The 13,830-nt window shown below is 42.1% G+C and overlaps 1 protein-coding gene across 2 annotated transcripts in view; it reads left to right on the top strand.

The window, feature by feature from the left end:
• The window catches only part of SULF2 (sulfatase 2), a 116,444-nt gene that overhangs the window by 85,686 nt on the left and 16,928 nt on the right, over nucleotides 1–13,830 (top strand). For both annotated transcript variants that reach the window (XM_029960353.1, XM_018073902.2), the window contains 5 exons: nucleotides 128–303; nucleotides 2,005–2,133; nucleotides 3,092–3,148; nucleotides 3,828–3,957; nucleotides 13,209–13,416. In XM_029960353.1, coding sequence (XP_029816213.1) covers nucleotides 128–303; nucleotides 2,005–2,133; nucleotides 3,092–3,148; nucleotides 3,828–3,957; nucleotides 13,209–13,416 — 700 coding nt within the window. The remainder of the gene's footprint in view (nucleotides 1–127; nucleotides 304–2,004; nucleotides 2,134–3,091; nucleotides 3,149–3,827; nucleotides 3,958–13,208; nucleotides 13,417–13,830) is intronic.

The following is a 13,830-nucleotide window of genomic DNA, read 5'->3' as shown; positions in this document are numbered from 1 at the left end:
CTAACTCAGTGCCAACCTGGGCTGTTGTAATTTATTTGTTACTCACAGGCAGAAAATGATAGCCGGTATTCCACATGGATATGAATTTCATGTTTTGTTTTGCATTTTTTTTTGTTTTTTTCCCCAGATTTACAACACGTTGGTTGAAACAGGAGAACTGGACAACACGTACCTGATATACACAGCAGACCATGGTTATCATATTGGGCAGTTTGGGCTGGTGAAAGGGAAGTCCATGCCCTACGAGTTCGATATCAGGGTTCCCTTCTACGTCCGAGGTCCCAACGTCGAGGCCGGGTCCTTGTAAGTTCTTGGCTGCCGTGGGTGTGCATGTGCAGGGACCTGAAGAGTGGAGGCACGAAGTTCTGCCCATCCTGACTGAATTCCAGCTCATCTTTGGCAGAAAAATATGCCTGCTCACAAAGCAGAGCTGACAGCACGTGCTGGTGCAACAAAGTCAAGGCCATTGGTTTTTTTTGCTTGCATGGGTGTGCAGCACAAGCCACTCCTCTTTTGAAATATGTCCATTCTTTTATGGAAGGATTATACAAATTATACAAAATTATACATGTGGTTTTCAAGTTAAAAAAATATGTTGTGTCATGTTCACTGCCACAGTAGGTAATTATTGCTGAACATCAGAGTCACTTGTTTCAGCTTATAAGGAATAGTTCATATGTTATCATGCACAGAAGGTTCTTTTTGGTTCATTCTTTGAGACTGTTGGATGCAGTGTGCAGAGTGTGCCTGTTAATTAAAATGGTAGCTTTGATCAGCTAAGAAATTATGTAAATACACTTTCTAAACAATTATTTCAAATAGCAAATATTTGTACTTAAGTAATGATTTTGGACAGTGCCATAATTTACTGCCTTGTCTTTATATCAGTGTGCATGTTTTAGCATAATTAACACACAGTCTTCCACACAAAATTCTTTTTTTTGCTGCAGATGGATCTAGTGTGTAAAACAATAACAAATAATTATTAAAAAAAAATCTCATTCCGTATACTGGTTAAATTCATTGCTTCACATTCTCTGTAGACACAAAAATGTTAAATTCTGTAGATATTGCAGTGTCCCTGGTTTGTTTTCAGCAGTTATGCATATGAAAAAAAGCAACATTGCTTCCCTAAAAAGCAGGGAGGGATTCCTCAGTTGGAATTAAACACGTGACCTCAGCACTGAAGGAGTTTTATCTGCAGCAGCCCTAGAATTTCAAGTGAGCTGAAACAGCCTTCTAAGAACAGGCTCTCTTTCCCTTTGACTGCAGTTCTTGGCCTTCCTGGAGAGGGAATGCTGTTATGGCCCGAGTGGACTGAGCTGGTGTTTCTGCAACATGTAGTGCCAGAGACCAGCCACGTTATGTCTGCTCTACTTCAAGGATCTTTACACCCAGACACCCATAACAGCTGTGAAATCTTCCCACTGAATTTCATTTTTCAGAGACTTCTGAAGATGAAAGAATAGGAAGAACAGGATAAAATAGCTTGGAGGGGAGAGTATTTCAGAAAATAAATTGATCTTCCCTCTCAGCCTGATTTTTTTCTCTAAATGGTGGAACATCAATCACCCGTGTTTTGTGTGAACCTTATGTTTTTCCTGCAGAGTAATTGTCATGACTCCCTTTTGATACCAACAAAATTTTAATGGCAGTCACTGTAGCAAGTCATTACTAAGCTCTCATTTCTAATACCAAATATACTACATCATAATTATTAGTAATTAAAATCAAATTAGGTACATCAATTTAATTCATCATCCGTGCTCTTGTCAGTGCCTGTTTGCTCACTCACTCAAAAATGTAGTAATTTTTAAATAGTGTCTCATTAATTAGTGTGAATTTAGCAGCTTCCTTCTGTCCTGAATTTTTTGAGCTCGTGTTCTGCACTGCCATGTATAGCAGCCCATCTGGTCCCATCCTTCCTTTGTTTGAGCAGAGCTGGAGTTGCCTTGGTATCATTACATGGACTTTAAACTGGATTCTCCTTGATGTTTTTTACAGGAATCCTCACATCGTGCTGAATATTGATCTCGCACCTACGATTCTGGATATTGCTGGGTTGGATATTCCCTCTGACATGGATGGTAAATCCATCCTAAAGCTGCTGGATTCAGAGAGACCAGTAAATAGGTAAGGACTGGAGGTGTGTGTGGAAACATGTATGTGTTTGTGCAACAGGCTGAACAAGTGTTCAGCAGCATACACCAAATTTAAAGGAAAATATAATAAAATTACCACCTATAGGATTACATCATTCACTGGGAAGTCTGGAGGCTAGTTGACCCACTTCAGTTATTTTCATTTTGGCATATTTTCATTTTCATATAGTAGATGTATATGGCATATATGGCATGTCTATGTACTAAATATAGTCTGTGTAGAAGAGAGGGCTACATGTGAAATCTTTACCTATGTGAGTTATAGATTTTAATTGTCTCTGTGGCATCATTTGTAGCAAAGCTACAAATTTCACTTTGAATGAATTGTAGAATAATTGAATTGAAAGGGTTGGTTGCATATCAGACTGTAATATAAAGACAGGCTAGAACTCAAAACTGCAGTTATTATTTAAGACTTTCCATCAACAGTTTCATTGGAAAAAGGCTGAGGAAGAGGATTAGACTGGATGCTTGCTAGAGAAGATCAGCAGAGAAAGGGAAGGAGATTTATTTGCTTTACAAGTAGTTGAGTGGAGGGAGAAGGGGACAGGAGCAGCTGCTTTAGAATAGGCTACTTGGTGGGTAGTGTGAAGGTTAAGAACCCAAACTTGAGTCGTGAAATCCGGATTTAATTTGTGATCCTTTGTGATGGAGGACAATTCAGTTAATCCACTGTGCCTTAAACATGTTGAAGAAATTGTGCTCTCTGAACCTGTTGTGGATTTTTGTCCCTGTGGGAAAAATCTGTCCTGTGTTTGCTCATGGTTTGCACTGGAGAGGCATGTGTGCCTGCTTCCCAGAGCTGGATGTCCCTTGTGCAGTGACATGACATGTTTCTCACTGGAACTGGGGATGGGAGAGAACACTGGGGCACAGCTTGGTTACTGGGTTTGTGGGAGTTGCTTCTTCCTCTCCTCGCTTCCTCCTAGGTTCCACTTAAAGAAAAAGATGAAGGTGTGGAGAGACTCGTTCCTTGTGGAAAGAGGGTAAGGAAAGTGTTAATCACAAAGCCCAGTTTTTTAAATAGAAGGACACTGAGTAGCTAAAGCCAAAGCAGCACTCTGCCACAGTCTAAAGCCATTTAGCTGTGCCAGCAGGGACATGGCTGCAGCCTTGCCTGATGGCACTGATTGGAGGGGATGTATGGCCTTTGCCTACAGCCTGTATAAATGTGCTCTTGGGGTGGGGGGAAGGGAGTTTGCTTGCATTGGGAGATGGAAAGGCATCCCATTTTGCTGTCAGCTGCTGCCCTCCCCACCCTCCTGCTTGTATCATGGGAGTATGAACAACCCTCCTTCTCTGCGTGTTCACCTGCGCCCCTGCCCTAATACATCAGTGGGGGCACGAGGGGTGTGCAAAGTGCAGCCCTGTAGGATGAGGAGGATGTGGTCTCCTTATACTGACTGTTGGCACTGCCTGCCAGTCAGACATGGAACACAGTGTTGATTTTGTGTGTTTTTGTACGCTTCCTGAGAGCATGACATGAGTAACCTGTGTGTTTATCAGAGGGGCCGAGTGCTGGTTTCTGCTGGACTATGAAGTTTTGGCTACCAGTGTTGCTATGGACTTGGAAAATAACATGCTCCTCTGAGTCTTTTCAACGAACTGCATTTCTATCTTGGAATTAATATTAAAGGAAAAATAAATATTATTCTTTTTCCCCAGTAAACTGCTGCATAAGAGGGAGAATGAAAAGGTAGATGCCCAAGAAGAAAACTTTCTACCCAAATACCAGCGTGTGAAAGACCTCTGTCAGCGAGCTGAGTATCAAACAGCTTGTGAACAGCTTGGCCAGGTAGGGCACTGTCCCCCTGACTGAAAGTAAGCAGTTGTAGTTAGGCTGAGCTTAACACCTTCACTGTGGCAATGTCCTTCACCACATCGTCCCTGCCAGCTTATGAATCAAGTGGCTCTGTGGCCTTTGCTCAAAACCATATTACAGCATTTATGAGATTGACTGTCAGTCAGGAAATTCTGATTCAGGTGTTCTGCATTGGTTTCAGGTGGTCAAGAGAACCACCTAGGCTGTTTTAACATTCTGTTCCCCAAATAGAGTGTGGTTTGGGCTTCAATTAGTGATGAGGAGCTACAATGTACCTGACAGATTGGCCTTCTCCAAATACATATAGTTTGCTTTGCTTTGAATTCTCTATTTAATTCATTTTGTTGATGTTGTTATTTGGAATTACATGTGATAATGGGAAGCTAACATTCTGTTAACTCAATATATCTCTCCTCTGAGCAAAAATAGACTGGGAAAACACACATGCAATTATGACTGGAGGCAGTCTGGGATATGGGCATAAAGCTCATTGATTTTGTGTCATTTCTCTTGTTGCATAACTGTTCCGGGCAGATAGGAAAATATGTTCACTTTAGATCCACGTTACGTAGAAGAAATTCGGGGGAAAAAACTCTGGAGTGGTATCAATATGTGGTCTTAAAATGCACAGGAGAGGATTTTGGAAATTATGAGAGCAGTGCAAAGGCAAAGCACAGCTGACTCCATGGATAGAGTTCCCCACTCCTGGAGGAATTCTCCTCCTCTGGAAACACAGCAGAATTGACTCTGTGCCACTGCTCTCATCCAGGTGTGGGTCCCAGTGCCCCTTCCAAGGAGTGTGACACATTCTGCTGTGGACAGAGTGGGGAAGGTCAGTGGGTCCACATGTTACCTGTCAGTTCTTGGACTGGCATTGCCTCATCTCCTGGCAGCTCAGAGGGCTCCCAGGATGAGTCAGGCTGTGGGACATCTGTCCATGCAGGCACAGTCTGAATGGGTCACCAACACTACAGTCAGGAATGGACTGCTGAGGCTACTGTAGTTCATTTTTTACTGTCAGAGACCAGACTTCCTTCTTCTGGCTCTACTGATCATGTAGTTCAGTGTACCTGTGAAATGAGCCCATTGTTACTTAGGTGTTTGGATCCAATTCACATGTATAAGAATTTTCCAGGTGCTCTTTTCTTCCTATGGCTTCTTTGTCAGAGGTAGTATACTGAGAAACTACAATGTCCTGTTCTTCCTAAAAATACTAAACTTGAATATTACATGCAATAGTTTATTGTCATCAGATGTCTCGAGCTGCAGTTTTAGCTGTGTGGGAGCAATTCATTGTTTTATGACTTCGAAATGTTATTTGAGGAACTGGGGGAAAAGTTACTGTTTCTGCTACAACATCCTTCAGTAAGTAGTACAGGGAAATACAGCTTTTCTTTTTCCATCAGTACTGTCTTTTTGAAAGCTGTTTCAACTTCCTCCTTTTGTCTTTGTCTTCCCAAATATTTTGAACGTTACTGTAAGAACAGAGGGGAAGAGAGACTTTCCAAACCCGTGTTGTCACTGAATCTGTCACTTTGCATAAGGTAACTTAGCTGTGTTCAGGCTTTCTTACTCTAATTACCACATGTCTCAGTTGTGGAAGAAAGGGGGAAGGCCCTGTAATGTCTACACACATTCACAGGCTTACGTTTTCTTTCATGGGAGATAAAGTATCTCTGACCTCTTTAAGAAGCGGGTATAAAACGTCAACTCTGCAGTCAGAATTGCCAATAAATTCTGAGGTAAAGATGTGCTAATAAGAGATGTGTGTGCTGCATCCTCACTGTCAGGAGACAGAGGGGAGAAGAGTTGTTCTGAGCAGTTCAGTCAGACGTAATTGGAAGTGATGGGATGAAATTGAGCAAAAAAGAAATTTACATTGGACATCAGGAAAAATTGCCAAACAATCAGGTCGATTAAAGTCTGTGAAGGGCTCTCAAGGGAGTCTCAATCCATCTCACCCTTGCTCTAGAGAGAATGTCCTAGTAGTCTGTCTAGACAATAGGAGCAGTGGGAGAAGAATGTGCTTATTTGAGGATAAACTGTGCCTAAAGATGGGTGCACCCAAAAATCTTTTCAGAGTGAAGCAAGACTAACCTCTCAGATGACAAATGGGTGTTGTCTGTTTGCTGGTGCTGCTCACAGCTCTGCACAGTAAGTAGAACAAGCCCAAATTAATAACATGCCACTGCCTTGGGGGAGTTCATGGTATGCAGATACAGTGGTTCTTTAGCAGATGTCTCCTCATCCTGCAGCACTCTCTGTTTAGTGGTATCGGGAGTGTTCAGTACAAAAAGGGAATTTTCACATCCTGATGCAAAGATGAAGAGAAGTCTGGGTCAGAATTAGCTGAAAGCTTGCTGAAGTCATTGGGAGTCTTTCTTTTGACTTAAACAAGATTGGGAGACCTGCTGTTTGGTGCACAGAGAAACCTGAGCAGTCCCAGGGAACGTGAGGTGTGAGCAGGAGACAAGAAGCGCAAACGGAGGACAAAGACTGAGGAGGAGAGTGAAGGACAAGAGAAAAGGACAGAGTTTAAAGTAAAGGAGAGGTAAAGAAAGCTTTGAATGTGAAGTGGAGAATTTGAAATTCTGCTTTGTGAGTGTGCAAGGTTGTGGATACAGTTCTGTTGCCACAAAATGATCTTCCTTTGCAAATCTCTGTCGCCCTCCTTAACTTATAATCGTTTTGGTAAGAGAGCACCAGCATCACGGAGAGGAGGCTATTCAGACTGTTTAAAACCTTGTCTCACAGTCCATTATGTGGAATTTTTTTGGCAACAGTAATGTATGTAAATTCTCCTGGGTGCAATGGGAGTCTGTGTGTTGCCATGTTGTCTTTTTCACTTAGTGGGGTTTGGTCTGTGTTAGTTATTTGCATCCAACAAAGGGTGACTGTAGACTCAGATGAAGGAGCAGTTCAGCATTTATATTCAAGGATTTAAAAGAGATGAGCTCTTCCCACATGAAATAAAAAACATTTATCCTGGTACCTAATGGCTTCCACACAGATTTTTCTCTTCAGCCTAGTTTGGCCTTTCATTCTAAACTGATTGGTGAGTGGAAGCTGACCCACTTTTATCTGGCAGTCTGCATTAATGTGCTTTTGTGGAAGCCAATTATGATATCACCATCGCTCAGTAGAGTACTCCCAGCAACTCCACAGTATCATAACAACAGCTGCACAAAATCTCCCTCTGAGTAATTTGCCAACTTTGTGCACATTTGATAAACATGCAATACCTGCAGCAGCGCTGGTTGCTGTAGGGAATCTGTGTTGTGCTTGTAAAAAAAAAAACCCAAATTAAAAGATAGTGATTTTGTCTTTAGCTGGACCTGGTGTAGTACAGTAATATTGCCAACTCATAAAGAAGAATAGTTGTGTGAATTGACATCATTTCCTTTTCAAATACTTTTTATTTTCAGAGCTTTATTTACGTGCAAATCTGATACAAGTAGAATTTGCTTTTAAATAAAATAAAAATATAATTTTGTGTGGCAGTTTTCACAGGAGAACATTCAAAACACAAACATGGGCACTCTGTTTCCTTCAGATGTTCTGCAAGTGAAAGCTTTGGCACACAGTCTTCCCTCCAATCGCTTTGTGCTTTGCCAGGATCCTCAAGGGATATTCTCTTTTGTAACTGGCCTGAAGATACCAAAAGCAGGTCACTGATGTGCTTGGTCCCCCCAGTTCTCTCCCATCCCAGTGGGGAAAACTCTTGTGATGGGTGTGTGCCTTCCTCAGCAGCTCACAAGTGGCCCCTCTAGATCATATTCCTGCCACCACCATCATGACTGGCCATTGTTTAGTGCCAAGGGAGGAGCAAGATAAAAAAATTGCTTGTATATTCTCTATATTCTCCTTTTCCCGAGACCACTTGGACTTACCTCAAACTGGCCTAGGAAACAGTGTCAGATTTTATAAGGAATTTCTTTAAAAACTGGGAAGAAAACTTTTGATCTGTCTGTCTGTTGTGGTTGTCTGGTTCTTTCGTAGCTAGCAGAGATATCCTGAGGTTAGTAAAGAATTTAGGTTCTGTTGATAACAGAAGTGTATCAAGCCAGCTAGAGCCCAGATAACTTTAATAGCTCTTTTGGCAGATCCCTGGAGTTCCTGAATTTCAGCACAAGTTGCACGAGATCAGCAACTTTCAGGATCAAGTTCCTAATCTGTGATTGCAACAAGAAATGACTTGCTGATAACTTCATACGCTAAAAATTTTATCAGCCCTCAGACTGATAAAATTAGGAGGCAACAAACCATGAAAATTAAAATAATGGTGATTTATTAAGGCTGTTATCTGAGGATTGTATTCCTCATCAGGAACAGTAATTAACAAAACTGTTTTCCTCCTTCAGCTAGCAATAGCATGTAATGATTTCCAGGGGCTATTTTACTTACAGGATTTTTTTGCTTGTTGCTTCACAAACCCAAGAAATTTGTGTTTCTTATTAAAGGAGATTTTTTTAACTCCTTGTCATTGCAGGGGTGGTTGTTGTAAGCAGCTTGCTAAAATCAATACCAACATTTAATAAAACCCCCCCAAATTTTCAAATATCCTGATAGGAGTAGCAATGTACTTTAGTTCAAAAGAAAAGGAGCTGGAGGTCAGGAGATTGGCTACAGACTCAGTGTGGGACCTCAGATAAATCAATTCCCCTTTTGATGCTGCTTTTTCCTCCACCACTAATGTAATTTCTGCTAAGGCTGCACTCACTCCTCAGCTTCTGCAGTGCCTAACACAGCAGCTGGGACCATTTGATACCACAATCCAATTATTATATTAATAATAAATGAATGACATAATTGCAATCTTAAAATTAGCTGGATACCTGCTTTTTTCATTTGCCAGCTAGCTGTAATTGTCCCACCTGCCTCACTTCAGCTACAGTTTGTGGCACTAAAAAGCCCTCAAAATATTCTGTCAATAAATTGTTCATCCATCTTATAATTCCAAGGTTTGAGGGATATGTGGTGTGTGACAACTGAAATTGAGCTGGGAGTTCAGAGGTCCAAATCTCCAAAAATCATGAGTCAGTGTAATGAAATAAGGTCCTGTTGGAATGAAGACCAGGCAGTGCTGTTTGTGTCCTGATGACATGAAATGGAAAAGCCACACTCACCCTTTGCCAGTGGATGAATGGGGAGGAGGTGCAGGGAGAAAGGGGGAACCCAACAAAAAAGTTTTAAATAATTAGAAAATAATACCATTTGGGAAGAATTGAGGAACTGGGCATATTCAGTCAAAAGAATAGTTGAGAAGAGGGGAGTCTGTCTGCCTGAACCTAAGAGATGTAGAGAAGATGGGAGATAATTAAGTCAACAAGAGCAGAGTAGTGATGTGTGTGAGACAAACAATGGGAAATTCAAGTGGTCTGTTCCCTGAACCCTGTCCCACCTGAGCAGCAGGACAAGCTGCCAGCAAAAGCAGTAGAACTACCTCTTGTAGAGTGAGAGTGTCTCTCTGGATTTTGCTGTTTTGTCCTCATTACCCCAGTGAAAAATAACACAAGGAGCAAACCACAGGAAAGGAGAAGAGCTAACTAAACTGTCACTGTGCTCTTTCAGACAAGGAAATAAATGTTCCCTGACTACTCATGAATCAGTTCAGACTGCAAGTCAGAATATTTCTAGCCATTAAAGCAGTTTGTCTGTAGCTCACCATCTAATGTGGCAGCAACATTGGATTCAGAAAGCTTCTGCATAAATTAAACACGACAGATATTACTGAAGTGTTTTTTTTTTCTCAGGGTGCTGGCAAAGACAGAAGATTTTATTATCCTGTACAGATGTTGATTCCTAGAGCCCATATTGGTGAAACTGTTAGAGAGCCTTGCTGGCAGCTCACTGATCAGACTGTTTCACTTTTTACTTCTCTGTGAAAAGGAATGGAATCTCTTTCACTTAACAAAAAGAGGAGCTGATGAGACACAGCATGAGGAATTAGGGCTCAGCTCTGGAAGCTGGGTGTTTCAATGGGATATTTTCTTAGCAAGGCTTGTGTGATCAGCCCTTTCCCCCCCAGAAAGCAGTGTCAATTGAGAGACTCACTGAGGGGAAACGAGTGAATTGTAGGAAAAAATTCCTGTAGTCATGGCTATTTATTTCTGATTTGGGCCTCAAATAATGACTTTGAATTTACATCTGTGATTGCTGTAGTGGTAAGAAAGCACTGATGCACAGTAGTGCAAAAACCACTTCATGGCATTGAAGGCTGGGAAGGAAATAACAGGTTTTTAACACATGGAAAAACACAACATGTCTTTTTCTGCTAAGGGGTGATGTGCATGTTCAAGGTGAATGAGGGGAACGAGGGAACAGGGCACTTGTTCCATCTACAACTGCTACCATTAAGATTCACATTTCATACATAGTGGAGTCCTAATTTACTCTTGGGTACATGTAGCAGGTAGTTTGGGCTGGAGGGGAGAACACACCTTACAAACTGTGGGGTTGGGGTTTGGTTATTTTTGCCTTTGCAGTGTACATTTGAACAAGATTTCTGCTCACCACCACCAACTTCTCCATTAAACTAAAACTCAGACTCTTCTGCTTTGCAAGCAAAGGGCTGGGCAGCATCAGTGGGGTAGGGGATGGAGCAGAAGTGTCAGAACAAGCCCAGCACAGCTGGTGGCAGAGAGCAGGAGCTCAGCAAGGAACTTGGCCTGCCTGGGGGTGGTGGGAAACCTCCAGCTGGAACAGCCTCAGTGTTTAAATGAGGTGTCCAGAACGTTTTGCACAATGTGAGCTCGATGGACTTCAGGACATATTGCAAAAGCCATTTATTTGGTGGCTGTTCTGACAGGCCTTGCAGGAGGAAAGAAAGGCTCTTCCTTTGGAATTTTGATATGAGCTGGGGTGAAGATTGTAGAGCAGTCTCAGTTTTCCACTGACTCTTGACTGGTGTTAACCTCCCCTCCCTTTCAAGTGTTATGAGCTATAGAACTTGATTTAGGAACACGTCATTTGCCCTAATGAAGAAAACACCTGAACAGTTTGGTGCAGTGAACTGAGGGGACTTTGTTTTCTTGACTGGTTGGGTTAATAATCCACTATTTATAAATAATTGTGTTTTGCTGCTGGATAATAGTTATCATGTGTACCTGTGAGCCAAAGTATCTCTGGGGCACCCTGAAGTTCTTCATATAGAGATTTTATTACGTAAGTGATTATTTCTTGAGAAATATTTTAGTTGCTGCCAGGGTTTGATCACAGAATCAGAATGGTTCATGTTGGAAGGGACCACACTGTTGAATCTCAGACACATTCTCACATATGCCCAGATCTATTTTGGGGGAAAAAAGTAAAAGCTTGAGACTTTCCTTTTTTTTTCCCCTCCCCTGCATGTGTTCAATGTTTTTCTTCTAAAGTAATTTATGTAGCTCTGCACTGCAGTCATTCAGCAGTGGGCCTGTTCATGCATACAATGTACCCTTCCAGCAAAGCCTTTAAGATGTTTTTACTGTAGCATAAAAGCTGCATTGGAAAGATTTAAACTGCACCAAAAATTAAAGGATTTTTTTTTTCTGGTTCACCTGGAGGGGAGAAATGAGCATCGCTTTCTTGACAAGAGATGAAAGAAATAGAGAAAAAGTATTTTTGGGCCACACATCAGAGCACTTGCTTGCAGTAATTCCCATCATGGCATTTGACTTGCCTTCTGTTGAATCCTCATTTTTCATGCATTAGACACCTATGGCACAGAGCTCTACTGAGCAGAAAATGCAGTTTGTGTGTATATTTTCAAAAATGAAGTTGAGATTAATTGAAGTGGGAAACAGCAACAAACATTTTTACATCTCTCTTTGTTGTGAAAGGAACCTCTGCTTATTGTAGTGAAATAACTTTTGGTTCAAACCTCAGTCTGTGCATCAGTCAATGTTAGGCATTTATAAAATTAAGAGAGCAATGGGTAAATGTGTAGTGCTCTAGTTGGGGACAGTCATGCAGAGGTGTCTGATTCAAATGTCTTATTCTCAGTGTCTGTCCTTGATTTCCTGTGATTCCTTGTGCTGAAAGTGAAGCCAGGTTTATATGCATCAGTGCAAGGCTTGGAAGCTGTTTTCCTTCTGTCCTTTTGTTTGGAAGATTCTCAATATTGCAGTGAGTCCTGGAGGCACAGACTTGGGATTTTGTAATAGGAAAAAGGAGGAGCTCTTCTCAAGACTCAGCAAGAAGCTGAAATGTTTTGGAGAGACTCCATTTAAAGCAGTAGCAGCTGCTACTACAAGGTTGTTTGGTTTTTTTTTTTGTATCTTGAAACCTCTGTATTTGGTAGAGTGTTGGTAAATTAAGGAGTGGGTGAAATCATTTTGGGAAGTGGGTAGAACTTCTGTGCCAGGTTGAAGGCAGCTGAGCTGCCTTGCCCTCAGTGCAGCTCTGACAGCAGCACAGAGGGAACTGTGAGCAAGTTACTTCAGGTTTTGAGTAACAAAGGGTGTTGGAGATAAGAGATGAGATTTTCCTCTAGTTTGAGTGCAAGAGGGAGAGGATTCTCAACTTCAGAGGCATCCAGTGCAGCTCAGCATTGCCAGTCTAGCCCAAGGGTGTTGAATGGGAAAAGCTATTATGAGAAACACCCAAGATGGAGATCAACTTGTCCAACTACAGACTTCCACAGATGCTCTGAGCCTTTTAAAGGGCAGTTAAGAGAAACAGGCACTTCTGCAAGGCAATCCTGGAGAACACTCCATGCCTGGAGGTGTTCAAACCCAGGCTGGATGGGGCTCTGAGCAACCTGGTCTAGTGAAAGGTGTCCCTGCCCATGGCAATGGGGTTGGAACAAGATGGTCTTTAAGGTCCCTTCCAACCCAAACCATTCCATGATTCTGTCTGGAGAGCTTCCACAAAGTTGAAGGTTTTGGTCCCACTGAGTTGTGGGTTATAAATATAGTGAGATGATCAGGATTCTTGGTTTATGCCACAGTTCTGCTTCTGAAAGTTGTTGTTTGTCACCTCCGTGTCTTTAGCTGTAGTATTGATTTTGTTATGAAACTTCCATTGTTCTGCCTCCAAGAAACAAAATGAGAAACAAATGTGAGGGTGTTCCAAAGAGTTCCTGGTCTGTCTGAAAATGGAAGATTACAAAAACTCTGGTCTGGTAGTAGGTGACAGTTGAGCCCCAGTTTGCTACAACGAGGAATATCTGATAGATTGCTGGAGTTGGCCACTAGACAGAGCACAGCTGGGACAGAGTTTCAATGACCAAATTTTTCTTGCAGAAATGGCAGTGTGTGGAAGATGCCAGTGGAAAGCTCAAGCTGCACAAGTGCAAGGGAATGGCCAACTTGGCAGCTGCAGGGAACCGCAAAGGCACCTCCAACCTTCTGCCCAAGTATTACAGCAGGAACAGGGAGGAGTGCAACTGTGAGGAGAATGAATACAAGCTGAGCCACGTTGGACAAAGGAAGAAACTCTTCTCCAAGAAAAGTAAGTGAACCCACTGCATGTTCTGTCTCTGCCTTGGGGAGCTGTTAGAGGTTTGTTCCCTGACGGGCACAGTCGGCCTCGCTTTCCTGGGCATTCTGGCAGTGTGCTTCCTGGGCATCCTGTCTGTGGAACAGTGGGCCTCATGGTGGACAATCAGACTTGAAAATAGTTCTGTCTGTAGGAAGAATGTTTTGTTCTGGGAAGTGCAGTGCACACACTGAAGGGGCAAATTGCACGTGGTTATTTAGGCCATGGAACATGAAGAGTGTTCTGCAGCAAATACTCCAGTTTTCAGTAGCTACTGCAATGTTTGGAGGTGCTGCTGCAGTAATTTATTTTTAATAAGGATGTGTGTGCTTTGTTACAGAAGCTGCTTGCTTCTGACATCCTTTCCTTGTGCTCAGTCAGCAGAGA

Source organism: Manacus vitellinus, unplaced genomic scaffold (genome assembly GCF_001715985.3).
Source record: "Manacus vitellinus isolate BGI_N305 unplaced genomic scaffold, ASM171598v3 scaffold_26_pilon, whole genome shotgun sequence".
Classification (NCBI taxonomy): domain Eukaryota; kingdom Metazoa; phylum Chordata; class Aves; order Passeriformes; family Pipridae; genus Manacus; species Manacus vitellinus.
This window is presented reverse-complemented; position numbering and strand designations above follow the sequence as displayed.